Consider the following 27,831-nt stretch of genomic DNA (forward strand, 5'->3'; position numbering starts at 1 on the left):
GTACTCTATCGGTCAATTAATCAAGAGCTCTAAGAAATATTGCAGTTTTTTGTAAATCAATCAGTTTTGCTTTTTTCCTCCAAGAGTAGTCTGGACTAAAAAGAAAAGAAGGTGGGTCCCTTAAATGAACCACACTTATATTAAAAACTGGCCCAACATCTACTCTAAATATCATATTTTGGCATTACATTTCTGATGGCAATCTACACTGATTAAAGTCCAAAGAAATCAAAGAATAAGTATGTACATTTATACATATAAACATGCAGTTCCTAGAAATTAAATAAACATATTTAGAGATTTACAAATGTCCAGAGTTTACTTTGCTCTTTTGTCTTTCATTCCATATAGTGAGCTCATATAATATTCTATTTTCATTTTAAATTGTTGTATTTTAGGTAACTTTTAAGTCCATTTACACTTATGGATACAATATTTACCAAACAATAGAAGACAATTCAAAATATAAAGCTTTTGACACTTTCCATTGTCATTAAAAATTAAATTCTTTTCATTTAACCAAACTTTGGAGCCGGTCTGTACATTAAAGAGTTGCTCTACATCCAAACAAACTATGGTAATTTTGGACAGAAAAGGGAACTGTTCTCATGGAGTATTGTTGTACCCGGACATAATTCTGAAAGCTCAGCCCCACTTCCTGTTTTTGCTCCGGTGTGACAACGTGGGTTCAGTTCAGCTTACCGGTGTGTAGAAACAGTGTTATGTGTTTCCAGATTCCTACTAACTTTCTACGATGCAGATTTCCAGTGTGAACGATGTGAAGATTTATAATTTAAGCCACGGAAAGTCTCTGCCTGAGGTGAGAAAACAGCTCGGCTGTGACACGTATTTACATTTTACAAGCTTGAAAGATAATGGTTAAACCTAGCTAGTTAGCAAAGACAGCTAATATGATAAGAGTAACGTTTAGCTTCTTTTCATGTACCTTTGGTAACATATGTTATAATTTGTTAGTTTTCATTGAATTAAGTAGAGATCAAGCAGGAGTATTATTTCCAAGTGATCTGGTTAATTGCTGGTTGTCACGATACCAGGGTTTTTAACTTCGACACGATACTAGTAATTAACAAGCAATATCAATATCTGTCATAAAACGGCAACAAAAACAAGTCTAATGCACATAATCTGTGAAACAATGTTACTGTAAATTAAAAAATCAAAGCAAATTCCTTCAAAATGCCTAAATTGCCAACGAATTTTTATAATTAAGAGTTCTGGCACTTTTGATGCTATTGGTCATTAAAATAAAGGAGTGTGTATTGATACACACATTGTATTTAAAAGCAATTAAGAATTGACAATATTGACAATTTACTGTTACATTATGTGATTTATCAGTTGTGCTATCACAGGCAAAAGTAAACTATACCAGAGTCTAAGGCCAGCAAAATTAATCATAGATATAAGCTTTGAACTTGTTGCTTTTTCTATGCCCTCTCTAATGGTTGTCCTAATGTCAAGTCCTTATCACATGTCTTTTTTCCAGTGGCTGTCAGATCGGAAGAAAAGGCAGTTACAGAAGAAAGATGTGGGTGAGTTGGATGCTACAGTTTCAGCATGACTGACCAGTTAAATGTCTTTGTTTCTGGTTTATTTGTTAGGGATTGATGCAGTATACACAAACAAACCGAGAACAGCAATCCCATGCAAGTATCATAGTTTTTAAAAAAAAATGCTAATTTTCAATACCCATCCCTAAGGGAGCTTTTATGAGGTTAAAACAGTAAGTTAAAAAGGCGAACTGAGTGCAATATGAAACTGTAAAAACACAGTTAGCAGTGAGATTATTACAGAAAATCAGACACAAGTGCAGCTCCTTGCTGCTTTAACCAGACTGGCTCTCTTAAAATTGGAGAAGTTTGTAATAAGTTGGATCTGCTGCTGCTCTGTAGTGTCTTGATGTTTATGCAGAGGGGTGCAAGACCAAGTCAATTCAAACACAAACTTTACGTCATGGAAGTGAATAAAATGACTAAAACTCAAAATTTCGTATCTCCTTAAAGTTGCAGTGATGTTTTCTAAGGGTTTGATCACTGGCATATTTGGTTTTGGGCAGTTAAATCATAAGACAGGTGTGTAAGTATCATGGAATTCAGAACAATAAAAGCACAAATGGTTGTCAAACAGTTTCTCATCTTCTTTAAATGGCAAAGGTTAACCTTGATAGTTTGGCAGATCTTTTTAACATGGTTTTTAAATTTCAACTGTGAATCTAAAATAATTCCCAGATATTTTTCAATATATTCACCTTTGATTTCAACATTCAGTAAATTACATCCTACACATTTTTCTGATTTTTTTTAAATCTTCTTATCTTTTCCTTCAGATATCCAGCGCAGGATTGAGCTCATTCAGGACTTTGAGATGCCCACAGTGTGCACCTCAATCAAAGTGTCTAGAGATGGTCAGTTCATCCTGGCAGCAGGTAAAAAAACTCTCTCTAAAAGTATCTCTATAAATGCTCCATAAAGGTAGGAGAGAAAAGAGTTGTCAGCTTTTCATTTTGATTGATTTCAGGCACCTACAAACCCAGGATTCGCTGTTATGACACTTACCAGTTGTCCCTGAAGTTTGAGCGCTGTCTGGATTCAGACGGTAAGGAGGCACACACAGCATTTTTTCATATGTCATCCATGTGGAGTGCATTAATCTGACCAATAGTCTTCCTTTCTCTTTCAGTTGTGGCTTTTGATATCCTGTCGGATGACTACTCAAAGGTTAGATAAAGGTCTTCTTGCTCACACTGTCCAAGGTTGATTTTCTATTTTTATATGAGTGATCTGGGTTTTATGCTTCACATGGCCTACCTTTTATTACACTTAATATTATCCGATGTTGATCAGTTTTATTGTACACACTTTGATATTTAACTATTGCTAGGATACTAGTATTAGGGTATGTTTAATGACATGGATAGTTTCTTTTCCCCTTAGGATCATTAACACTCTTAAAACATTGAAGGCTTAATTGTGTCCCTTAAATCTTTGAAGTATTTTCACCATAAGGAGTAAATGTTTCATTGTCCTTCCTGAAGATTTTGTATTTTTTTAATGTTAAATATTTTCTGTGTTTTGTGCAGTTGGTGTTTTTGCACAGTGACCGATATGTAGAGTTCCACTCACAGCACGGACACTACTACAAAACACGGATCCCAAAGTTTGGACGGGACTTTTCTTATCACTACCCCTCCTGTGATCTATTTTTTGTGGGGACGAGGTGAGAGTATAAAAGTAAAATAAATGAGAAGACACTCTAATAGATCTGTTTTTAGTAGGAGTAACCTGGTCAAATGACATTGTTATGTTTACGTTACAGCTCAGAGGTGTTCAGGCTGAATCTGGAACAAGGACGTTTCTTAAACTCACTCCAGACAGACGCTGTGTAAGTAGAATGAGGCGTTTGCCCTAAATGTTTTCATGTGCAGTCATACATGAATAAAACCTGATAAGAGGTATTTGGTAGTTTTTTCTAAATTTTCTAAAAGCTGACATTTGGAATTTTATCTTGATTCCTCATCCAGAGAGAACAATGTTTGCGACATCAACCCCGTCCATCATTTGTTTGCCACGGGAACCTCTGAGGTGAGTGTCGTAGCAGGTTGTGTGCAAAATGAAACACAATTTAATAACCGAGACAAGAGAGCAATTAATGATTGTGTATGTGTAGACACTCTGAATGGTCCAGTTACTGGGTTTTTGGTCCAATCTCATACCAATGTTGAAGTTAATAACCTACTCTAAAATCCGGTGTATAAGCCACTGTCCATTTTTGAAATCTCCTAAAGGGGAAATAGGTTTTAATCGTCATTCTGTGTGACAAATTTTGACAATGTGCACTTTCTATACAGCTTATTTGCTCTTTTAGTTCCACCTGCTTTCATTGTATGGAGTCAGCACATCTACTCTCTATTGTATAGTAGTTCAGCTCTCAGCCTGCATTGATGAGATTGACTCACAGCCCACATGCTGCTCTGCTCTCCTCATCCTGTCACTTGTTGTTGAGGAGTGTTCTCTGCTGCTTTCTTCAACATTCGACTTCACATTCTGAGCAGTGAAGTTGAAGCGGATGCTTGCAGAGAACAATAAATTGGGATGAATTTTCAGTCATGTTAGGTCTCTTGCAGTGTGCACAAGTTTTGAGATTAAAAAAAGGTCATAAAAGTGCAGGTTATACACCGTATTTAACATTATGTTCCTCACTGTCAGGCTTAGACTGGTAATCATTCATGTGCAACATCAGATTTCCCTAACTTAGTAAATCAAATGTAAATAAATTAATAAAAAACACAGTTTACACAGACATTGTTTCAAAATCTACTCCACAATCTCACTCCCCGTCTGCCAAACCCTTGTTTAGCAGTATTGTATGTGCAAATCTGTTAAAAATCTTTTTTTGTCCATGGCTTTTTTAATGCTGCTAGCATTGTCTCTCAAAAAGTCATGTACATCAGCAAACTGGCGACGTGTCACTGGTTTGAAAAGCTTAATTTTTAAAATGTGAAATTGTCCCGCAGACCAACATTTTCTGTAGGGACATATCAGTGGATGCTCTCTGGTGTATGGATGGTGGTTATATATAGATTTAAAAAATACCTGTATGATCCACCTGAGGGAGATCTATGTGTGGGAAACACTGAACATTGTGAGCACTGGGCGTAAGAATTAAAACTGCATGGGGTGGAACATGGGAATAAGAAATCTGAGCTGCACAGCAAGACACTTTGCTCTCGGCATACAAGTCCCCAAGTCTTTTCACTCATACAATTGGAGCTGCCTGTGTCAGAGGTTATCCATCAGAGTTTACACTGACTCATGCTGTTTGTAGCATGCCTTTAAGGGTTTTCAAATATTCCTCATTTAACTGTTTGACTTCCTTCCTCTTTGATTATCAGGGAAGGGTTGAATGCTGGGACCCTCGTGTCCGCAGCAGAGTGGGCATGCTGGACTGTGCCCTCAGCAGCCTCACTGAAGGAACTGAGTAAGTACCGAGCTGTTATACAGAGAAAACAATCATTTTAACTGAGATGAAGCTGGTAATTTATATGTAACCACAGAGAGGTCTTCCCTACTGCATGTATGACTGCTACTTAAAATAACAAAGTTTCAAGTTGTGCATATTTGTGAGAAATTGAGGAAATATCCCGCTAAGCACCTAATTCATGGTTAGTTTCTTGTTGTGTCACAAGAAATCACGGATATCTGCTGGTTGGTTTTATTTGTATCTTTATTACCAACCCCCCCACCCCAGAATGATGGGTAATGTTATTCTACTTTGCTTTTGCTGACAGGGTTCAAGGTTTACCCTCAATCAGCGCGCTGAAGTTTAACGGCTCCCTCACCATGGCAGTTGGGACCAGCACAGGACAGGTGAGCCAGAAATATGTAGCTGATGATTGGGTTTGTAATATACAAAAAAAGCCTGATGGATATAAAAAAATTAACATCTTATCCAGTAAAAAATGTGCTTTTTCTGAAAACAAAGAGATTTTGAGTAAGAACGCTTGGTGCAGCCAATGAGATGTTGCCTTCTTTAATATAATTTAGCTCTCTCTGTTAATAAACAATTTCACATCTTTGGCTGTATTTTAGAATAATTAATTCTAATCATCTTGAGTTGATACCATTTTGTTTACATGGCGGTTTAATTCTTTGCTTTGTCTTGAAGGTGCTGCTGTATGACTTGCGCTCAAACCAGCCTCTGCTAGTTAAAGATCACTTCTACAACCTGCCAGTCAAATCCCTCAACTTCCATGATCAGCTGGACCTGGTTGTATCCGCTGACGCCAAAATCATAAAAATCTGGAACAAAGACAATGTAAGATGTGTGCTGTTTGTGAAGAATTCATGTTATTCGTTGATTTTCTTTTCATGGTTTTTAATTTCAGTCTATGTTTGTTCATTAAGAGGTTGCATTCTGGTTCTTGGCTGTTTTTTTTTTTTTTTTTAATACATTTTCGCTTGTAAAATGACTTATTAGACACAGAAAGCTTTACTGGAGTTGATTGCCTCAGTCAGCAGCCACAAAACAAGCTGCAGAGTCTGCAGTTTAGTTTCACAGGACTAAATGAACCTTCATTAATGTCCACTTAACTGTTTGAGCTTGGTGATGGTGGTCTGATTGTTTTATTGTGTCTGAGAAAAGAAAAACAGATGAAATTTGTCTGATTCTGAATAAAAAGTAAGATCTCTTTTATAACCAGCTTTTACATGCTCCCCAGAAAACCCCCTGACTCTGTTTAAAAAAACATATTATAAACCTATTAGATCAAGGTGTTTTTGGTCATCTTACTTCCTTCATTCATAAGTCCAGTGATCCAAACAGTAATGTGTAGTGGACGTATGTTGCTCATGCTTCATGATATACATTTCTTTCTTTATATCTCATTTTATGGATGACATCTAAAGCAATCAAGAGCTGTTTTTTGTATATTTTTTACATTTTACCTTAAAATATGTTATGAAATGGGGCCAAGATTTAGAAATCAGCATTAACTCATTGAATTAAGTCAGTCTACATGTGTCTTCACCCTTTAGATCATCATATATTCTTTCTTTACTCCACAGGGCAAAATCTTCTCCTCCATACAGCCTCAGACCAACATCAACGATGTTTGCATCTACCCCAACTCAGGTGAGAAGAGCTCCTCCATTGAGTAAGCTTTTAAAGAACATGATGATATACCATTTAGCTTATAAATCTTGAAGGTTACCACTTTGATTGAAGTGACAACTCAATATGACAGGATAAGATTCATGGGAGTCGTAATGTGTGAGTCCTTATTCAGCCATTTTTAAGAGCTGGCTCCAAGTAAACAATGGCTCCTGTTTGAGAGACAGTTTCTGTTTTCCCTTTTTCTGTTGTTTTAAGGATATAAAAAGCTGTGTGCAAACTGAAAGACTGGAAACTACCTTTTACTGATCTGAATAATCTAAATAATCCAGATCCCCCCCAAAATTTAGTCAATCCTATCACTTGGACCAAGGCTGGATGGACATAAATAAATCCATACTTGTGTTTTCTAGCAAAATACAACAGATCATGTCAGTTAAAGGAGCAGTCTGTAGTGCGTTGTTGCATCCAACGAGCAATTGCTGGACATTTTCTAGGCAAACTGCATGTGTAAAGACAGCCACATTTTCACCCAGACGTAACCCCCAAGTTTTCTTTCCAGCTTCATGAAGTGGGAGTGAGCTAATTTGAGAACACAGCAGGTGATATTTTGGAGAATACACTGCAGGCAAGCAGGCAAAAATAATGATGTTTACATTAAACAATCAATGTGATCATTGGGGACATAAAGAAGCAGCTTCTTACCTTTTCTGCTCACCACTTTGCTCCTTCCCTCTCTTCCCCTGACACTTGCAGTTACAGTTACTTGTAACGTTGATATAAAGGCAAAAAAAATGTCATTATAAGAAACAGTGTAAGATTTCAGGGGCAGGCTGTCCTAAAGTCTTCAAACATTTTTAGGAGTCTCTGTGTTTAAACGGCTTAAGTGAACAACAGCCAACCTTAATGCAGTTGAATCACCTCAAGGTGGCGCCATTGTACAGAAATTTTCAGACACATTTGGCCTTTACACTTTGTCTAGATTCTTTATGCGTGCTGTACAGGTTCACACAAACCCATACTGCCACTTTACTTTAAAGTGATTATTAAACCCATTTCATAAATAGCCCTAAGTTTTCTCTTTCTAGCGCAGCACACACATGCTTGTATTTTTATACTATAATGTTTATCACCTGCCTAAAAAGGGTGTTCATTTCCCTCTACTGTTTGGCCAAGAAAAAGGGTCTAAATTGTTCATGACTAACCCGTATTATTTTTAAACACTTCTTGAACCTTCATATGCACATTAGTGTAACTAACGAGTATTTCCGCTGCAGGTGAGCTCTATTAATATCTATATGCCTTCCTCGCATTGTCTTACATCCTGTGTCTGTCTGACAGGTATGCTCTTCACTGCCAACGAAGATCCAAAGATGAGCACGTTTTACATCCCGGTAAGTTTAGAGACTTCTTTTTTCCTGATGGGTAACGTTACAAACAGGATGCAGCTGACGGGTCAGAGTCCCATCCTGTTTAACATGTGATGAACTGATGAAAGAAAGAGTAACTGAAAAGGAGGACATTACGTAGGTGGTGTGGGAGATTAAAATAAGCACAAGAAGAGAGGGGACAAGCACGCACATTAATTCTCTGCCACAGAGAGATTATCTGATGGTCATATCTTCCAAGTTGTTTTGTCAGGTGATGGTCAGATTTCATGAACATGTGCCAGCAAGGTTTATTTACGACCCCACATCCAAAAATGTTGGGGCACAGTATATAATGTAAACAAAAACAGAATCCAGTGATTTGCAAATCTCATAAACCCATATTTTACCCACAATAGAGCAAACACAACACACCAGATGTCAAAACTGAGGCCTTTTACCATTTTGAAAAATATTAGCTCATGTTAAATTTGATTGCAGCAACACATCTCAAAAAGTAGGGCAAGGTCACAAAAGGCTGGAAAAAGTAAGTGGTACTAATGGAAAACAGCTGGAGGAACATTTTGTACTAATTAGATTAAATGGCAACCCATCAGTAGCATGACTGGGTGTAAAAGTAGCATTTTAGAGAGGCAGAGTCTGTCAGAAGTGAAGATGGGCAGAGGTTCATCAAACTGCAAGGAACTGTGTCTGAAAATTTTGAACAATTTCAGAAAATTTTTCCTCGGCGTACTATTGCGAAGGCTTTGAATAGCCCACTATCTGCAGTTCAAAACCTCATCAAAAGATTCAGAGAATATTGAGAAATTTATGTGTAAGGGACAAGGTTGAAGGTCAGTATGGATGATTGTAATCCTTGGGCCCTCAGGCAGCTCTGCAATATAAAGAGACATCATTCTGTACTGGAAATTACCACGTGGTGTCAGGAACACTTTCAGATGTCAATGTCAATGTCTGTCAACACCTTTGGTCGTGTCATCCATAAAGTTTAAGCTGCATAATGCAAAGAAAAAGCCATATGTGAATATGATCTAGAAACACTGCCATTATCTCTGGGCGAAAACTCATTTCAAATGGACAGAGGCAAAATGGAAAACTGTTTTGTGGTCACTTGAATCAAAATTTGAAATTATTTTTGGAAACAACATATGAAGAGTCCTGCGGACTAAAGAGGAGAGGGACTGTCCAGCTTGTTATCAGCACACAGTTGAAAAGCCTGCATCTATGATGGTATGGGGTTGCATCAGTGCCTATGGCGTGGGCAGCTTGCACATCTCGAAAGGAATTATCAATATAGAGGTTAAAGAGCAACATATGCTCCCATCCAGACAACATCCCTTTCAGGGAAGACCTTGCATATTTCAGCAAAATAATGCTAAAACACATACCACATCCATCACAACAGCATGGCTTCACAATAGAAGAGTCCGGGTGCCTTTCATCAACAGAAAGTATTTGCCCATTTTAAAACAAAAAATCTTGCAAAGAAGACACAGGACAAGGTTTAAAATCATAAACGTGACCTTGTCCCTATTTCATTGAGATGTGTTGCTGCTACCAGAATGAGCTAATATTTCCGATATGTTGTTTATGTTCTTATGTGAATAAAGTGTAGCTTTATGAGATTTATAAATCATTGCATTCTGTTCTTTACCAGCCGCCAATAATTAAAAATTGCGCTCTATTAGCACTGCTGCAAGTTGTGTCTCTGTTTTTGTGTCATCCTGAACTTTCAAACAAGATAGCAGCTAAGAGTAAGAGGATGTCCAAGATGTCTTCTGTTCTCTTGGCTGTCTGGAAATATTTCAGACATAGACAACACCAGGGCAGGCCTCTCCCCCTTTTTTTTGCTGATTGTATTTGCATTACTTTTTTTGTATACAATTGGTGTCACTATCTACCCATGGCTGAAATAGTGTCTAATAAAGGCTCTGCAACTAAACAGAGAGGGAGAAGTTCATTGTGGCGTACCTCCTTTGAGGGATTGATTGTAGTCTGTAACACAAAGAAACCTTTCGGCAATTACATTGCAAAATTCCTTTGTTTTTTTTCCCTTAAACTGTGTGAAATTAGTGCAGAATATTAGCTTTTAGATAATATAGGCTCCTGAATTGAAGAAGGCTCATATCATAACAGGTTTGTGATATTGGCAAACATTGAAGTTGTCTGAAGAATCACATCGTATATCATCGCAACATATCTCATGTCCTATCTCATCGTATGGTCTCGTAATGTATTGTATCACATTATCTGCGCATGCTTTTTGTCTTGACGTAACTGCGTGGTGACGTATTGTCAGGAGCCGTTCTTGCCAGCAGAAACAGGTCACTAGACTCAATGGCCGGTAGTGGAGAAGCCAAGACTCAGGGGATGTCGGCCTCAATAACGGAGCAGCGGGACTATATACCACTGGAAACCACCAGCAACCATAAATCATGTGACACACAGGTCACATGATTTATGGTTGCTAGTGGTGACCGTTGACGCGGTGGCTGCTATTCCGATAAAAAACGGGCACATATAAACACCGAATTGGATGGATCACACACAATGTAAACGCTTGACCCAAAACATTTAATCGGGTTGATTTCAATCAGATTGGAATAAAAGTGTCCATGTAAACGTGACTATTGCGTCCTATCTTATCGTCTTGTCTCATCAGGTGTGTTGTATTGTATTGTAGTATGGTTTAGTGGTGAAATTGGTGATTTAAACAATGGTGACTCAGACAAACTTGAAAGCTTCGTACTTTTCGTACATACTTTATGCTTTAGTTTTGGCACAAATGCATCCATGCTATCCCTTTAGCTCAGTGGTTCTCAGCTGGTGGGTCAGGACACAAAATTGGGTCACAGAGCTGTTTTCAGTGTGTCGCAAATGCGTGTCCGGACAATAAGTCAGCCAGTGATGTGCATTAGCCTTAAGTGGATGTTTAGCGATATTTTATTTTACTCTGTCTTGCCATGCATGAAAGTAAATTTTTAAGAATTGTATGCCATTTTCTTGGGATAACAAAGTTGGTTCTGACATGATAGTGTGTTCATTTCTCAATCTTTAAAAACATTAAAAGTTTACTTAATATAAACAGAGAAAAATTAAGTGTATGTTTGTATACTTCTGAGGGCCTTTGATATGTTCTTTTTTTAACACGTCTCTGTTTAGTCAGTCTGTTCACCATAAGTGGCATCATTTAGTGTCTTTTCCTTAATGAGGTAGTCTTTGTGTAACCATCGCTGAGATCAGCCAGCACATTTGGGTTTTAAACGGTGGCTCCTGACCTGACAGAGATTTTAAACATGTTTGTTTATGGCTTCAGGAAGCAGACTTCTAGGAAAAAGTCAGTGTTCAGACTTGTCTGAGCAACCTGACATTTACCCTACTGTAATGTAAGCTCTTTGGAAACCTGCTGTCAGCCCTCTGTGCACCCATCACACACCTCTGATTACCTCTGCAGGCTGACTCAAAGCTTTCTCATTCATCTTTAACCTCAGCGTGTGACTCCCTTTGACGTCATTATCCAGATAAACCCTTCAGCCTTTTCATTAAGATTTCAACTCATCCATTCATTCTTCTTCACTGACAAATCAAAGAGTGAGTGGATCTTTGATCTGCTCGGCGTTTCTAGGAAAAGACAAAGACGAACAAAGTTTGGACTTTGAGGAACAACAATCAGTAAAAGGATACAAGAAAGAACAAATAGAAGTAGGGTTGACGCAAGACCAGAATTTTAATCCTGGTGACAATCAAGCAGGTTTGAAAGCTCTAAAAGGTACTTTAATGGACGCTTTCTCACAAGCAAATCCCAGGATTTGGCCCAGGTGAGAGTTTGTCTAAGGGGGAGTAGCCTGGCAACGTTTGCTATGAGAGCGGGCTCTCTGATTAGTGGTTCAGTGGACCAATCAGGAAGCCAACAGAGGATAATTTGTGGATAATTCGCTCATCACCAGTCATCACTAGAGCAGAGGAAATCGGACAGACTGACATCATGCTGCTTACTTTTTCAACTCTTTCCCTCAATCGGCTTCTTGAAATGTTTAACCCCCAAGGTTGTTGACCTCAAATTATACCCAGTTCCCCTGTAATATTTCACTGTAAAGAACTTGTCATAATAACAATTTAGTAGATATTTATGGCTTCATCAATACTGCCTTCTCTTTATGGAGGCTGTAATGTAAGTGATAGGAGACAAAAATGCCCAGTTCAGCTGTTTTTCTCTCTGCATTGTTTTCCTTGGTGAGATATAAAACAGGGCTACTTCCCAGCAGTCACATGGAGGTTTGCTGCTGGAACAGAACTCTCGACCTCGATCAATAACCAAATGTATGAATAGCTGCCAGGATGCAGAAAACCTCCCGAGGTTGAGCTGAGTCAGACCACTGAAACATTATCATGCTGAACAACAATAGCATTGAATCAGCAGCCCTGCAGCCAATATAGAGAGCAAAGATGATAACGTGGGTGCAAATTTTAGTCATAATGTACTAAACGAACACACGTTAACACGATTTCTTTAAATTCCTGCAACACATACTGCACATTTTTCATAATGAAAGTAATTGTGGTAGGTGTCATGGCCTGTTATTATCAAATCCATCTAAGTTTGTCCAGCTGTTTAGCAATAGATGTGCATATATTTCATTAAAATGAATAAACATCACCCTAACTTTAGCTGCTTTGGTAATGGTCAACAAGTTTTGCATCGTTATATCACAACTTAAACCATGAGCGTCACCGAATGGGCCCTCCATCTTAGTGCATGCAGGAGTGAGCTGCAACCAAAAAATAAAGCTCAGATGCTCAAAAGTTTTGCCTGAGACAGGTCTGACTTGGCCTACAGCCTGGAACCTGGTGGGCCCAGGATCCCCGGCCCTGCCCGGATCAGGATTGAAGGAAGATGAAGAAGTCACGTTACCTTGTTTTTTCAAATCTTACCAACAGCATGATTTAAATCTGGACTTTTTGGTGTTTAAACAAACCAGTGTCAATTTTGACAGCTATTTTAGATTTGGTCTTAGCATTTTTTAGAATTTGAGGAACATATTTCTTATGAGTGGGCATGGCTTCAGCTCATTCAACCGACCACACCATTCAAGAGCAGATTTACTGATTCAATGTTCCTGATTTTGAAGATTAATTTTATAAACTCAGATGTTTCTCTTGACTAATATTTGGCCCAGTGGTTCATAACACAATTTGTCATACAAAAAACCCAGAATAAAGATTTTTATATCACTTTACAGGGATTTTAAAGGAAACTATTCAGGGAGCTGAGATATCGCTGTCTTTCTCCTCTGCTCTCTTGCTGTATCAGAGCACGTAGCCTACCTTCAGCTTAGAAGACCAAACTCACACTGTGGGAGGCACATGCACTCACTGGCTTTAGCTGCTCCTCATCTGCTCAGATCATCTGTGAAAAGTGCTCCTAAACTTTGTAGTAAGTCTTGTTAGTTAAAAATATGAACCCAGTGTTGAAACCCCTGTAAAGTCAGCAGAATTGACGTAACTTACTAACAAGCTGAAAGTTAGTTATAATATGATGTGTTCATGGTTAGCTTGGACAACTGACAATTACAATGGAAATATGTCATGGTGTGTTTACATGCAACATCAGGAAAGCTCAGTTAGTTGTTGTGTCAAGCAATATAAAGTAGATAAACCAAATGGAATGATGAGCTTTTAACTTTATAACCTGAGCTCTACTTACATTTTACTACTTCTTTAACAAAAATGCATCTTTTAACTTTTATCTTTCCACCAGCAATAGAAAAATAGTATTTGTAAGGGGGTCTTGTATATTTGTTCATTCATTGCTAACTTTGGTACTTCTCTCTCCTTTAAAACATAAAAAATAAAGAGATAGATGATGTGTTGTTTAAAGCTCAAAGTTCAAAATATTTTGTCAACCTTATTATCAAAGCAACTTTGTTTATGCACAGTTTACATGTCTACTTTAAACAGGTTAATAATTTAATGTTAATGCTAAAAAGTTCACAGTACTCTATGCTACATAACAGTTTTTAAAAAATATTATTCTTGATGAACTTATTTCATACGACAAAACATTAGTTTATTGAGTATTTTCAGCAAATTATAACCATAGTAATATTGATGAACATGATTTTTTTTTTGGTCATGTTTATTGTGATGTAAAATTTAGATGTTGTTACATCTCTTATTGGTGGCCAAAAAAAAGAAGGAAAAAAAAAAACAGCACGATGGGGGTATCCCTAAAAGGATGGTAGCTAAAATGACTAAGTGGGGGAAAGAAAAGCAGTTAATAACTGCCTTTTAACATTCTCTGGAGCACCATATCAGAAAAGTTAGGCCGATAATTTAATGCCCATGACTGAAAGGAGCCCTAAAAGTAGATAATTATGTTTAAATTTGCAACCCTTTTATATTTTTCATGGCATCATATCCACCATGCCCTTACTTATAATTAAAAGGGCACAGTGTTAAAATGACCAGTAGACAAGCTGGGACTCTTTGCTGCATTACATTTAGTTAAAGATCAACAGAATCCCACAGTCTATCTGGAAAATCAAACATAACAGTGTTTTCACCTGCCATGGAAACATGAAGCGAGAATCTATTTTTGTTTCAGCAAACACATGACAGGTTTCACACTTCCCCACAGTCTAAATCTCAGCTAAGTTCATGTATGTGTATTTCTTTAGGCTCTGGGCCCTGCACCACGATGGTGCTCCTTCCTCGACAACCTGACAGAGGAGCTGGAGGAGAGCCCGGAGAGCACTGTGTACGACGACTATAAGTTTGTCACCCGCAAGGACCTGGAGAATCTGGGTGAGACTGTGTTTTTCCAGCCAAACCTGAATGTACAGAGGAATAAACAGCAGAGCAATATCTGCTTTTACGCTGCAGGCTAGAGGTCAAAGAGGCTGATGAATAGAAAGGGAATTTCAGGCCAGCCCAGAAAGTTACACCCAAACTATGAATCAGTCACATTGCCGCCTCTGGGATTTGCACGAGCGGCTAGACTGTTTAACTAGAGGCCTGGGGAATGATTGAGAGGCTTTAGGTAAGGAAAGTGTAGTGGGAGAGGGGGAAGAGGACACTGGAAGGGTTGAATGAACACTGGAATGCAGGCTCAGCAGTAAAGAGATCAAATGACAAGAAGCAGGAAGGCGGTTGGCTGCTGTGGAATAAAAGGAGAGGAGGGGGGCAGGAGGGGAACAGCGGTGTTGGTTTACAGAAGCCACGTAATGTGGCCCGGTTATGTAACACCAAGGCTGAACTTGCTGATAGGAGATCTTAGGAAGAACAGCCACTCCAAATTCTTTGTGGCATTGACGTAATAAATCCTTTTTCGTTAATCAACACGAGCGGTGTGTGCTACTGCACCACTGAGTAAACTCAGGGTAGAGTTTCTCTGATTTAAAGACACATTGTAATATTTTTATGTAGTTAGATATTATTGTATTAGTTTAAAAGGTAGTTATCAGTATTGGCAGAAATGAAGTGATCAATAATGACCAAAATTAGTGCATTAATGTTTTTTTTTATTGCATGATTAATCACATACTTTATTGTCCCTTTCAGCACACCTTGGTTAAGCCATTTCAGCATCACCCTGCAGCCACAGTAATGTAAAATAAGTCCACCACTGCTCCTTAATGTCTCATTTCACTTCAAAAACTCACTGAAAGCTCAATGCACAAGTCAAAAGTCATTGTCACTTTGTTTTCAAGGTTCAACCCAAAAAGGTAGATTTGTTGTGCAGATGGGAGTTTTGGCATCACAGCGATAAAAACAACAAAACTCTGATTCACAAATACATTAAGAACTAACATTAAAATGTTAAACATTAATTATTAAAACCAAGTCATGAAAGAGCTTTTGAAGACATTCATTTTTTTGTCTCTTGCTCTGCATTCAAACAGACAGTGCCCTGCTGTGGCACAGACGAGAGTCTAGAGGAGAGAAACTCTGACGTCTACTTTGCCCTTAAAGTTTTTCTGTCCCAACCAACCTGTGGCTTTTTATTTGAGTCACCTGTGTAATCAAACCTATTTCCATGCCATCTGGACATTACTTGTCATGATATTAAATCACAGCTGTTGCAGAAGGTTTCAGTGATAATTAAAATTTGGATTGTATAACGAAATGTTGGGTAATTTCAATAAAATCAGAAAGAGTCAATGTTTCATCCCCACAGAAGAAATTTTCCCACTGCTGAATTTTCATTTTAAAATGACACTTTTACACAAGAATAATTAACCCTAGCAGAACTGATCTGTTCATTCTAGCATGCATTAATAAAACTGCTCATTAAATTGTTCAGTTAGTATCATGGATGTGAATGTTTTGGTGGTAATTGGGGGGACATTTAATAGGAAAACCAAAATTAATGACGACCATAACCATCCAGACTTAATCTAATTTTAATCCAGTGAATAGCTGTCTCTAGCTTTATACCCATAATGAAAGTTAAAATGTTATAAATGTCCACATTAATGAGATCATTTCTGCACTTTTCTGACAAACGCCTGCTTAGATCCAAGGCTTTTAATGAATTACTTTCGAAACTAGAACAGTAGTAGGTCAAGGAAAAGGACCTGGTTAGTTTGTGACCTTTTATTACCACCTCTAAAAGGTTTTCAGTTTATCCTCGAGTCAGAGTGGACATTTGTGCAGAGTTATAGAAAAATCCATCAGAGTGGTCTTGTGATAGACAACCTGTAAACATAATGCCTTCGACTCTGGCTTTCTCCGACATATAGGCATAAACTAATCTCTTATTCTTTTGTGTTTTTGTTATTTTTTCTCAGGTTTGTCTCACCTTGTGGGATCAACTATGCTGAGAGCCTACATGCACGGCTACTTCATGGACATCAGACTATATCACAAGGTAAGATGTCGTACTATGACTTCAACACTGTGTTTACATCCTTCAGTATGCTGCTGAGTTGTTAATTTCAGCGTATAGTTTGTTGCAGACCTGCTGTAAATGTGTTGCTTCTCTTAAGGTTAAGATTTGACAGTACTGATGTTTTGGTCTGGCTCCAGGTCAAAAGCATGGCAAATCCATTTGCATACGAGGAGTACCGTAAGGACAAGATCCGGCAGAAGATTGAGGAGTCCAGGACACAGAGAGTGCAAGTAAAGGTGAGAAGTCTGGGTTAAATTTATCATCTTTGCATGTGTGTACATATTTCCCTTCAACAGAGTGTTAGAAGTGTTAAAACATGTCCTGATATGTTGATTTTTTTTGTTTCTTGTGTTTACTGAGAGGAGGAATAATGGCAATACTTTTTTGTCCATTGAATATTTTGAATGGACATATGAGGAATGGAAGTGTATATTTCTTTTATTAAGATATAGTGATATATTTTCAATTGAGTTATAGGGTAAACAATATTGTTTTTATTATACATTATTGTAGTTTATATAGCATTAATCAACATTAAACATTTCTTCTGACTTTATTCAGCCAATGACCAAAAAAGGAAATACTGTATGAACCACCAACAGGGATATTCTTAATGACAAAAAGATATGATATGATAAGATATATGGTCCCATTACAAAAAAAAACAGAGGTCCTAGACGCCCAAAATAAACAGTTTATTGTTTTTTAACAATCAAAAATTGCAGGACGTGTAGGTTTACTTGGAAATTTTCATGGAAAAACCCTTAATTCTTGCTAGTTCCTCCCACCGTTGCAAATCTTACTAGCATTTTTGGAAGGTGTAACAATGTCATCAAGCAAATGCTTTTTGGACCGGCTGCATGTTTTGCTGCACACATGCACTGCATGTGTCTGTTCCAGCTCCTGTGTTGCAGCTTTGACACTATGCCTGAGTGTATCTTCGCAGCGTCTCCCTGCTCTTCAAAGCCCTGTCATTCCTCATAAGTTTTACCTCAATAAACCACCTTACAAGTGACTTTATTCACTGTATAGTGAAACTGTGCTGGGAAAAATTCTAAATAAAAGTATTCTGTACAAACAAAGGGAGTTTCTCTACAGAAATGTTATACAGTGCTTTTACTTTAAAAAGCACAAACCGAAAGCACTGCAGATATACAATACAATACAATACAAGAATATAATACAAGAACTTTATTCATCCCCGAAGGGAAATTCAATGATAAAGATAAAGATAAAATGAATATCAGATAAAGATATGAAAGATATGAAATCAGATAAAGATATTGTGTTTCTCTTTCTTGTGACTCATTTCTCTGTGAAAAAAAGGTCACAGATAGCTCAGTGGACCAGCCAAAGTCAGTTCCTTAAAGACCGGAAACAAGTTCTCTTTCCTGTGATAAAGTTCATGTTAAGATCTTAACATGAGTTACCCTTAGCATAAGACTGTGGAAAGATGGAGAATAGCGGAAATGCGATAAAATGGATGCGATTAATCCCAATAACCACAGAAATTCTGAGATGAATTGCGATTAAAAAGTTCATCTTTTGACAGCCCCAATATTATTGCCATTCAACTGAAAATAATGAGATTTGATTATATCATCATACATATCACCTTTCCAGGCCAAAGTTTATGTGTCATTCTGTGGGAAACACAGCAGTTCACCTTTACAGATTGTCAGTTAACACATGTATGATTATTCACAGATGACCCTGACTGGATCATACTTACACTTTGCTTTTGTGTCTTATAATCTGTGCAATGTGATCTGACTGAGACAGAAACTGCCCAAGGTGAACAAGGAGTTGGCTCTCAAGCTGATGGAGGAAGGCGACGATGAACTAGAGATGGTGGCTAGGAAGAAGAAGGGCAAGGTAAGAAAATATGTATCACAAAATCAGCGTGGTCATGTATTAAACTTTGCTTAGTCAAACCAGGCATTTATACTTGAGCTCTTTTTGTCAGTTTTTAGATCGTGTTGTCTAAACAGATTCAGACAAAATATTGTTGTCTGAACAGAAAATGTCTTTGAAATTAAATTTTAAAACTGTTCAGTTTACAGTGGACTATTTACATAAACCATGGCCTTAAATTCAGTCAGTCAGTCAGTCATCTCTCTGCTGGAAGATCAGGGGTTTGATCCCCTGCTCCTGCAGCCACATGTTGATGCATCCTTGGGTAAGACATGAATGAGATGAACTGATACTGATGGTCACTCTACATAGCAGCCTTTGTTATCAGTGAGTGAATGGCTGAAATATGCACTGAGTTATTGGACGTCTAATAAAGTGCTATAAAAACTCAAATCCATTCACCATCTGGCATTTTTAAGCACTTATACTTGATTTGAAGACAGTGATGTCTGTACATCCTTAACTTTCCTATCTCAATATTTGCAAACTGCAGGCTCTCCCGAGCATCCTGGGAGACGACCGCTTCAAGGTGATGTTTGAAAACCCAGACTTCCAGGTGGACGAGCAAAGCGAAGACTTCCGCCTCCTGAACCCCATCGTCTCCAAGGTCGAACAGAAGAGGAAGAAGAAGCTGCGACTGCTGGCTAAGCAGGCTGCTGAGTCCCAAAAGGTAATTCCAAAGCTAGCAGTAGTTTGGTTATCTGTAAAGGTCTTTGAGTTTATTATAGTGCCACTATTGCACTTTCTAAAAGTACCTTTATTTTCAACAAAGGAAAAACTTTTTATTTTTTGGAAAGTACTCATTCATTTTGAAAAAATTACTGTATGTTTTGAGTTGAGAAATAGAAACTTCAGAACTATCACAATTTCTAAAGTTTTCATAGATAACCAACCAAGTAGACCATTGATATCATGTCAATCTCAGTCGCAATATTGTAGAGTATATTCACATATTATTGCCAAATTGTGCCGCACTAGAATGCAGCAATAAACCAATGAAAGTATGAGTTAAAGGTATCAGACATGAGACTTGAAGATTTTGAGCTCCACGTGAGTAGGCACTGAAAAGCTATAACAAGCCTAAGGAAGAATATGAGAGCATGCAGAATGGCATAAATTAGTGGCTTTCCACATTTTAGCTTTTGTTTTGGAAATATTTAAATAAGTGTGGTGGTTGCACGCTCCATAATCCTTCCGGACACAATCATCTGTTTTTTTCTCTCTGCAGAGCTGTGTTTTCCACAAACTGTGTTAATGAAGGCTGATACGGATGGGAGATATTATATAAAAAAAAAAAAAAATCACATCATAACTTTGTTTCTCCTTCCAGGCAGCCGAAGACGAGGAGGAGCCCGAGGGTCGAGCCAGCTCTGATGAGAGCTCGGATGACGATAAGAGCTGGGTGGAGGAGGTGAGGGAGCAGCGCAGGTTGCTGCGACAGGAGGACCGAGACCGCCGACGGCAGGAGAGGAAGGAAGCGGACCGCGGCACCGTCCTGCTGGACGGGGAACGGAACAGAAAAGAGAAAACCACAAATGGCATGAAGACAAGTCAGCCGCAGTTTTATCAGATTAAAGCCGGGGAAGAGTTCAGAAGTTTTAATGACATCGCCCGCAAGCAGAAACTGCAAAAGTACGTCTTAAAAACGTCTTTAAGGGGTCATAGAGAAGGGCTAGTCTGATGTCAGGAACACTCATTTAAACGTATCCACATTACATTTCAGTCTTTTGTTATTGTGGTTTCTCAGTGGGTGGATTCAGAAAAATAACATAATACTTACAAACGTAAAGGTAAGGATGTTTTTTAAATATTGAAAGGTTTTACAGCTTACCAAGGGTTATAATTAGGTCCATCAGTGTTAATATGTTAACTCACAGACAGCTCAGTGGAAAAGTAAATGTCATTTACACTTTGATTTCAGACACTTGAGTTTTTACTTGAGCCGTTTTCATTTAATTTTCTATCCGTAGCAGGTTCTTTTGTGTCATAAAGCTAATGTCATTACTTTCTAGAAGTTCCTTAAAAAAAGGGGAAAAAAACAGGTTTTTATCCAAACAGGAAGATAAGTGCTCGTGGCTTAAGACTGAACAAATTACAAAGTAAAGGCACAACAACAAACAGTTGGTAATGAAAATCTCTAACCTAATTGTTAACTAGGGGTGCAACAATACATGTATCTATACTGAATCGTTCATAACAGTGCGTACCGAACCGTGACCAATGAATTGAACGATACGCAATTTTATATTTATTTCATCAACTTCTGATGAGGCGCTCTGTGCTGAAAGCTCAGTGGATATGTTCTGCACAGCAGAACATGTGTCAGGTATAGCTGCACCAGATACATTTAATTTTTCATTTGATGTTTTTTTAAATATTCTCATAGAATTGTACACCATAGAACAGTGGTTCTATGGTGAAAATTGTTTTCATGTCAGGGATTGGGTGTGTTTGTTTTATATTCTGTCAAAAACAGAAAATACACCATCAGGGACCCCCAAATTATATAGTACTGTATTTGGTTGATACTGTGTTGTTAGAATGTTTCAAATGTTTCAAAAAACATTTATTGAGCAATTTATTTTTAATATATACTCTGCTGCTAAGAATGCACCACGTAAGATGGGTGATTTCTCCATCAAATAAATGTATTTTTTTAATATTATTCTTACTTTTACATGGTGCTGTTTTTGTTTTATATGGTGCTAAGTATGCACAGCAGAACATGTGTCAGGTATAGCTGCACCAGATACATTTAATTTTCAGTAAACAAGTAAAAAAAGACATGGAAATTTCTCTATTTTTGTATCGAAAAAGTATCGTACCATGACAAAAACGTATCAAACCGAACTGAACCGTGAATTTTGTGTATCGTTGCACCCCTATTGTTAACCTTAACTAGATTACTTTAACCAGGGATAACTGGACATCAGTGAGTCATTTTGTACATACCCTCTGCCTATTACATAAAGCAGTGGTTCCCAACTTGGGGTCTGGGCACCCCTAGGGGGCGGCGACAAAGATTTCAGGGGGGGCGCGAAGCCCTGTCTGCTCTGATGTCATCAAAATTGGGTGTGCATATATTTCACTATTAGATTAGAAACATAATATATGACAGTGTATTGGGGCTACCCTAAGAGATAACAAAAATAAGAGGATCTGTTTTTTTGAGATGATAAAGTCTTAAATTTGCAACACTGTTAAGTCAAAATTTTACAAGAAAATGAAACTGAATAAGTGGCTAAATTTTTGGCTTTATAATACCAAAAACATTAAGTTTTGGTTCATTTACATTATTTATGACATTCAAAGTCGAAAGTTATAGTTACGCCCCATTTCACAGCAGCCTACAACCTGTCCACACGGGATCCAGAGCAGCCAATCAGCAGCAGGCGATAGCACACCTAATAGGACAGATAGAGAGCACATGAGCCACACACACTCACCACACACGCTCCAGACACAACCAATTCGAAGCAAACACAAGATACAATATACAATAACAAAATACATGACGACCGTGGTCGTAACAGTTATTGTTTTGTAAATTTCCAACTTTATACACTTGAGAATTTTGAGTTTATTGCTGCTAATAATAGAGCTTCATCATTGTTTTGATTTTCTATAAGGGGCTCTAATACAACATTGTAATTATATTTTAGCAAGAAAAAATGTATGGGGAGGGGATTTTTTTAAGTATGTGTGGGGGTGGCAAGGAATAAAGGTTGGGAACCACTGACATAAAGCATAACAGTGTTAAACAGCAAATGTTTCAAATATGAATAAAACACATATGAACTTAGAAATTTGTTTTGAAACGCAAAATAATTGAGTTTTAAACATGAAATGAAAAATGAGATCCAATATGCTGTCAAACTTTTGTAATCAGTCATGATTTTGAAAACAAATCCTAGGCACTTGTCAACGTCTGTGTCTTTTGTTCCTTAACAAATAAAAATAAATGAGCTGTGAAAAAGAGCAGCGAACAAGAAATAGCTGCTAAGAGGTGAGAAAAATTGGCAGCGTGAAATTAATTTAGTAAAAAAAAAGACCCTGCTGTAAATCTGGGATTTTGTTTTCCTGCCACATTGTCCTGAAGTGATAAGAATATTTGACAGAAAACAAAAATACAGCGCTAGAGTTCAGAGACAGACAGTTAGGCCGTGTCCTTGCTGCTTTATGTTTTCAGTCTAAAAAATGTGTGTGTCCTTTCAGGGCTTCATTAGAGGATCGTCTGAAACTAGAGGAGAACTCTGGAACAAACAACATGGCCGACACTGCAGTGGGCAGCAAACAGCTGACGTTCACTCTCAAAAAGGTAAGCTGTTCACATTTTTCGCTATTCTCTCTTTGAATTTGCATATTATGAGAAGCATACGGAGGCTGCTGGACGTCATAGTGGTAAGCATCATTTGAATAAAACACTTTGAGATAAAAAAGCAAAAGTCATAGTGTAGACCCTGAGAAACGACTTTACAAGAAGCAAAAATACAAATTGAGATCCTTTTCCAGTGCAAATGCAGTCTACGCTAACACACAGGCCAAAGAGTTATATGAAACCCTCTTTATTTTGCTCAGAACTTTTAAGGAAACTCTAAAGCACTTCTCCTCAAATCCACATCTCAGTAGTTTTAATATTTCTCAAGCAAAGATGTGAGAAATAAACTCTATATATGCCCAGGATACGTGTAATATCAGCCCTCCTGCCACAGTAAAGATTTATTTATTTATTTTATGGTATTTTATGACACAATAATCCACTACTTTGAAAGCCATGTTAGATGTCATTAAGTAATGTGTCTAGTTTTAGGATGGTTTCTGTTTTTATTCAGACAAACTTAATTTATAGCTTAGCTGCTGTATTTTCAGTATTTTATTTGAACACCTTAAATGTATAAGATACAATTTTAATGATCGATTTTTAAATTTAAAATGTTGGCTGTGTGCTACAAACCAGCACATCAACTCTTCCAAGAGCTGGTCACCCAGACTGAGCAATAGGGGAAGAAAGGCCGTAGTAAGAGAGGTCACTCTGACTGAGCTCCAGAGATCCTTGTGTAGAAATCGGACAAAGTTCTACAAGGACAACAATTCTTATGCTTCATGGCATAGTGTCCAGATGGAAAACCTCTCCTCAATGCAAACACATAAGAGGCTTGGCTTTGATGTAGAGCTTTCTGCAATCACCAAGCGGGCTTCTCTTAAAGGAGTCCTGGTTGTGCCAAACTTCTTTCATCTGAGAATTATGGAGGCCACTGTGCTCTTGGGAACCTTCAGTACAGCAGATTTTTTTGTAGCCTTCTCCAGATCTGTGCTTTGCAACAATCCTGTCTCTGAGCTCTGCAGGCAGTTCCTCTGTCCTCATGGCCTTGGTTTTTGCTCTGATATATATTGTCAGCTGTGAGGTCCTTATTTATAGAGCTGTTCTAAATGTTCAGTCAATTTAATTAACCACAGATGGACACCAATCAAGGTGTGGAAACGTTTCAGCAAAGATTGAAAGTAATGGGAGGCACCGGAGCTGGTCTTTTGTCAATGTGATATTTCAGTTTTTTCTTTTCCATTCATTTGCCAACAAAACAAAACAAAAAAAATCAGTTTTCACTTTTTTTGTTTGTTTGTTTGTTTTTATTGTTTGGTCGATTGTAGCATCAGGCTGCAACTAAATAAAATAGAAGTGAAGGGGGGTCTGAATACTTCCTGAATGTAGAGTACTGTTGAGCAACTTTGTTGGTGACTGGTTGAATTTGCATGACATGAAATTAAATGACAACTCAAATCAAGACCACTAATGAGGAGTCATAGTTTTTTATTATTATTATTATCATTATTATTATTTTCAGAGATGAGTCAGTTCCTTTTGTGAATGGTTGGTAACGCCTCCCGCTTGAGAAGCAGTTTCCCTTTTTTCTTTTTGTGTCGTTTTTAGAAATAAAAAGGCAAAATTGTACCAGATGAAGAGCTTTTTGGGAGCTGAAAGATTGTCTCTTACTGGTGAGCTGACCCAAACAATCTAAAACTCTAAACAGAGCCACTAATCCCATCACTTCAAGCGAGACTGGACAGACATAAATGAAGCCAAGCCTTTTGTTTATTGGCAGAAAACAGCAGATCATGTCAGTTGACAGGGTGGTCCTTAATGTGTGGCAATACGTGTTGCATTTCCATTACCAGTCCAGTCTGAATTAAGGTATCCTAGGCCACGTCTGTATGCAGTCTGGGCTGTTGGATGTCAAACTCTTTGAAGTGCCCATTTAGCACAAAGCAGACAGAAGCACAACAGATGAGCAAATGATGAGAAGATGAACAGTGAGCAAAAATTAAAACAATAGAACAAAAGTAAGCATAAGGCAAAATGTGTGATGTAAGTAAAATGCATGAAAAGAAAAAGTAGAAAGGTAAGTTTTAGAAAGGGTCAGACCTGAATCCTGCTGAAAAGTCTGTGGGTGGCCTGAAGAGGGCTGTGCACAGGAAACGCCCTCATAATCTGGCAGATTTTGAAAGCTTTTGCAATGAAGAGTGGGTACATTTTGCCCAGTATAGAAATGTTACGCAGATGGACTCCTACCCAAAAAGACTGAATGTTGTAATCAAATCAAAGGGTGATTCAAAAAATTTTAATCTAGTGGTGTGCATATTTATGCAACCAGTTTTTAAAAATGTTTTATTATTTGATCCTGAATTGTATATGTTAAAGACAGGCCTGCACAAAGAACTGGATGGGCCTGTGAGCAAACTAGCGATGAGCCCTCCCCAGTTGTGATTCACTGATATCAGTGTGTGTTGGATCAGAAGCATTGGTGCTACTGTCATGGCTAACATTTACCTCGTTTTGGAGCTGAAAAGTGTGTCAAGCTTTAATTGGGTTTTGACGTACTGATGTTATTCATGCCACCATTTCCAACAGTTTTTTCCACACATTTTTTCTACATTTGAGCCATTTTTGCCTCTTTTAATCAATTTTTGCCACTTGATGCCCATTTTTGCCACTTCTAATCTGTTTTTGCTATTTTTAACTAATTTCCACTACTCAAGGCAGTTTTTCCCTTAACCAATTTTTGCCACTTTCCACAATTTTCTGCCCTTTTTTTCAGCATTTTCTGCTCGCTTAACCCATTGTTTCTGCTTCTTGTCCATTTTGCCTCTTGTTTAACCCATTCTAGCCACCTTCAACCAATTTTTGCAGCTTTTCAATTGATTTTCACTATTTTTACCACCCATTTTTGCCCCTTTAAGCCCATTTTTGCCACTCTATAACCACTTTTTGCTGCATTTTTTTTTGCCACTTTTAACCAATTTTTTTGCCACTTTTTTAGATTAGATTTTATTTTCTGGCTTTTTATGCTTTTATTGACAGAGGAAGACTGTGGGCAGAATTCAAGTCAGGGGCGATTGAGCTGTGGAGCATACATGGAACGCGCCTAAAACCAACAGGCCACCTGCCCCCCCCAATTTTTGCCACTTTCCACCATTTTCTGCCCACTCTTAGCTCTTTTCTGCCTTTTTTTAACAAATTTTTGTTGCTTGTATGCCATTTTTTCCTCCTTGAATCCATTCTTGCCACTCTGTCACCAAACATCACCACTTTCTTCTACATTTTTTTTTTGCCACTTTTAACCCTTTCTTTTTTGCCAGTTTTCACTGTTTTTGCCTTTTTGCAATTATTTAATTATTTTTTACCTCAAAGTTATTTCAGTTTTTTGTACTTTATTCTCTAGCATCCTGATGTTTGTTCACATCATGGCTTAGCTATGAAATCAGGCATTACTTTACAAATGGTTTAGCCAGCGTGCCCATCCACATTGTTAACATCACAAAAAAGGTAATTCTGTTTTAAGAGAATGGGTTTAAAGTTTGAAAGTCTATGTTATACTACAGCATAAATAAATTAATTTCTTTTTTTTTTGCTTTGATAAGAGTGGTTATTTTTCAGGTTAAAAATAAAATGATAAAATATTGTTATGAATGATTAACTGTAAAATAGAGCATTACGTTGCTGACCTTCTTGGGCCCCCTATTTTGCTGGGTCCCAGAAAGCTCTCCCTTTTATCCTCCGTCATGAGTGGCCTTGGTTATAGGTTTCAGTAAACGCAGAAAAGTTGTGAAATGATGCATGTACGCCTCATGGTGTACATCACAAAACTGTGCCATTTTGACAGGGGTGTATCAGCTTTTTCAATCCATGGTGCAAGAGAAAAGGGAAGTGTAAACAGCTTGAGTATATAAACAGGTCAAAAGTAGGGGAATGGTGGATCAAAGCTGTGTGAAAAGGCAGAAACCTGCTTAAATAAAAATAGGTGAGACAATATTACAAAGGCACAGTGAAATAAACATAAAATACGGTTTGAAAAATGTTCCCTTTTTTGCCTTAAGTATAAATGCTAAATCAGTGAACATTTAGGTTGCATATATTTAACATTCATTATTCTGTTCCCTTCTGCAGTCAGAGCAGCAGAGGACGCAGCAGCAGGCAGAATGGGCGCACCACGAGGAGAGAAAGAAGCTGAGGCGCTCAGCCGGACACCTGAGCAGCAGCCGGGGCAGAGGCTGGGGGAGAGGGAGAGGGAGAGGCCGGTACTGAGGAGAGCAGCTCAGTGTTGTCTTCACTGAAAACGTCCACGGCCCACATCATGACAGGCACATGCAGATGCCTTAAAAAATGGATCTTTAAGCTGCAGAGACTCAGTGGAGACGCGATGCATCGGTGGCAGAGACTGACGGAGACGAACACACAGGCCTGTCTCTCTCTCCTGGGTGGTCTGGACCATGTGTTTAGCTGCTCCCTGCAAATTTCACCCATACTGAGTAGAAACTCCCTGCGTCTTTTTTAACACTCAGGCCATTAAAAGTTTCAAGACTGTAAATTCTTCTGTTGAATTCTGCTATCACAGCAAAGAAAGTTTGGTAATATGTGTGTAAAAATGTATTTTTAATGCTTTTTGTTGTTTATTGTTAAAACAACATGGATGAACAACTCTTGTACTATAGATTACATTAAGTACAAAACCT

At 37.9% G+C, this 27,831-nt stretch overlaps 1 protein-coding gene across 1 annotated transcript; it reads left to right on the top strand.

Annotated features, from left to right (window-relative positions):
- The first annotated feature begins 662 nt into the window (after positions 1–662).
- nol10 (nucleolar protein 10) lies at positions 663–27,831 on the top strand. Its single transcript, XM_041813243.1, has 21 exons — positions 663–820; positions 1,508–1,553; positions 2,348–2,446; positions 2,539–2,616; positions 2,701–2,738; positions 3,101–3,237; positions 3,337–3,402; positions 3,542–3,602; positions 4,913–4,998; positions 5,309–5,387; positions 5,686–5,835; positions 6,585–6,651; positions 7,972–8,024; positions 14,696–14,822; positions 16,808–16,887; positions 17,046–17,144; positions 18,691–18,783; positions 19,316–19,492; positions 20,153–20,454; positions 23,038–23,140; positions 27,266–27,831. Exons 1-21 carry the CDS (start codon positions 755–757, stop codon positions 27,401–27,403), a joined length of 2,145 nt encoding a protein of 714 aa, XP_041669177.1. The 5' UTR covers positions 663–754; the 3' UTR covers positions 27,404–27,831.

The sequence above is a fragment of the Cheilinus undulatus genome, linkage group 18, assembly GCF_018320785.1.
Source record: "Cheilinus undulatus linkage group 18, ASM1832078v1, whole genome shotgun sequence".
NCBI lineage: Eukaryota > Metazoa > Chordata > Actinopteri > Labriformes > Labridae > Cheilinus > Cheilinus undulatus.

What these genes read in the sequence shown, in the direction of transcription:
- nol10 (XM_041813243.1), top strand. Translation starts at nt 755, where the DNA reads ATGCAGATTTCCAGTGTGAACGATGTGAAGATTTATAATTTAAGCCAC. An exon ending in ACGGAAAGTCTCTGCCTGAG is followed by an intron (nt 821 to 1,507) that starts GTGAGAAAACAG and finishes TCTTTTTTCCAG; the next exon opens with TGGCTGTCAGATCGGAAGAA. An exon ending in CTAGGAAGAAGAAGGGCAAG is followed by an intron (nt 18,784 to 19,315) that starts GTAAGAAAATAT and finishes TGCAAACTGCAG; the next exon opens with GCTCTCCCGAGCATCCTGGG.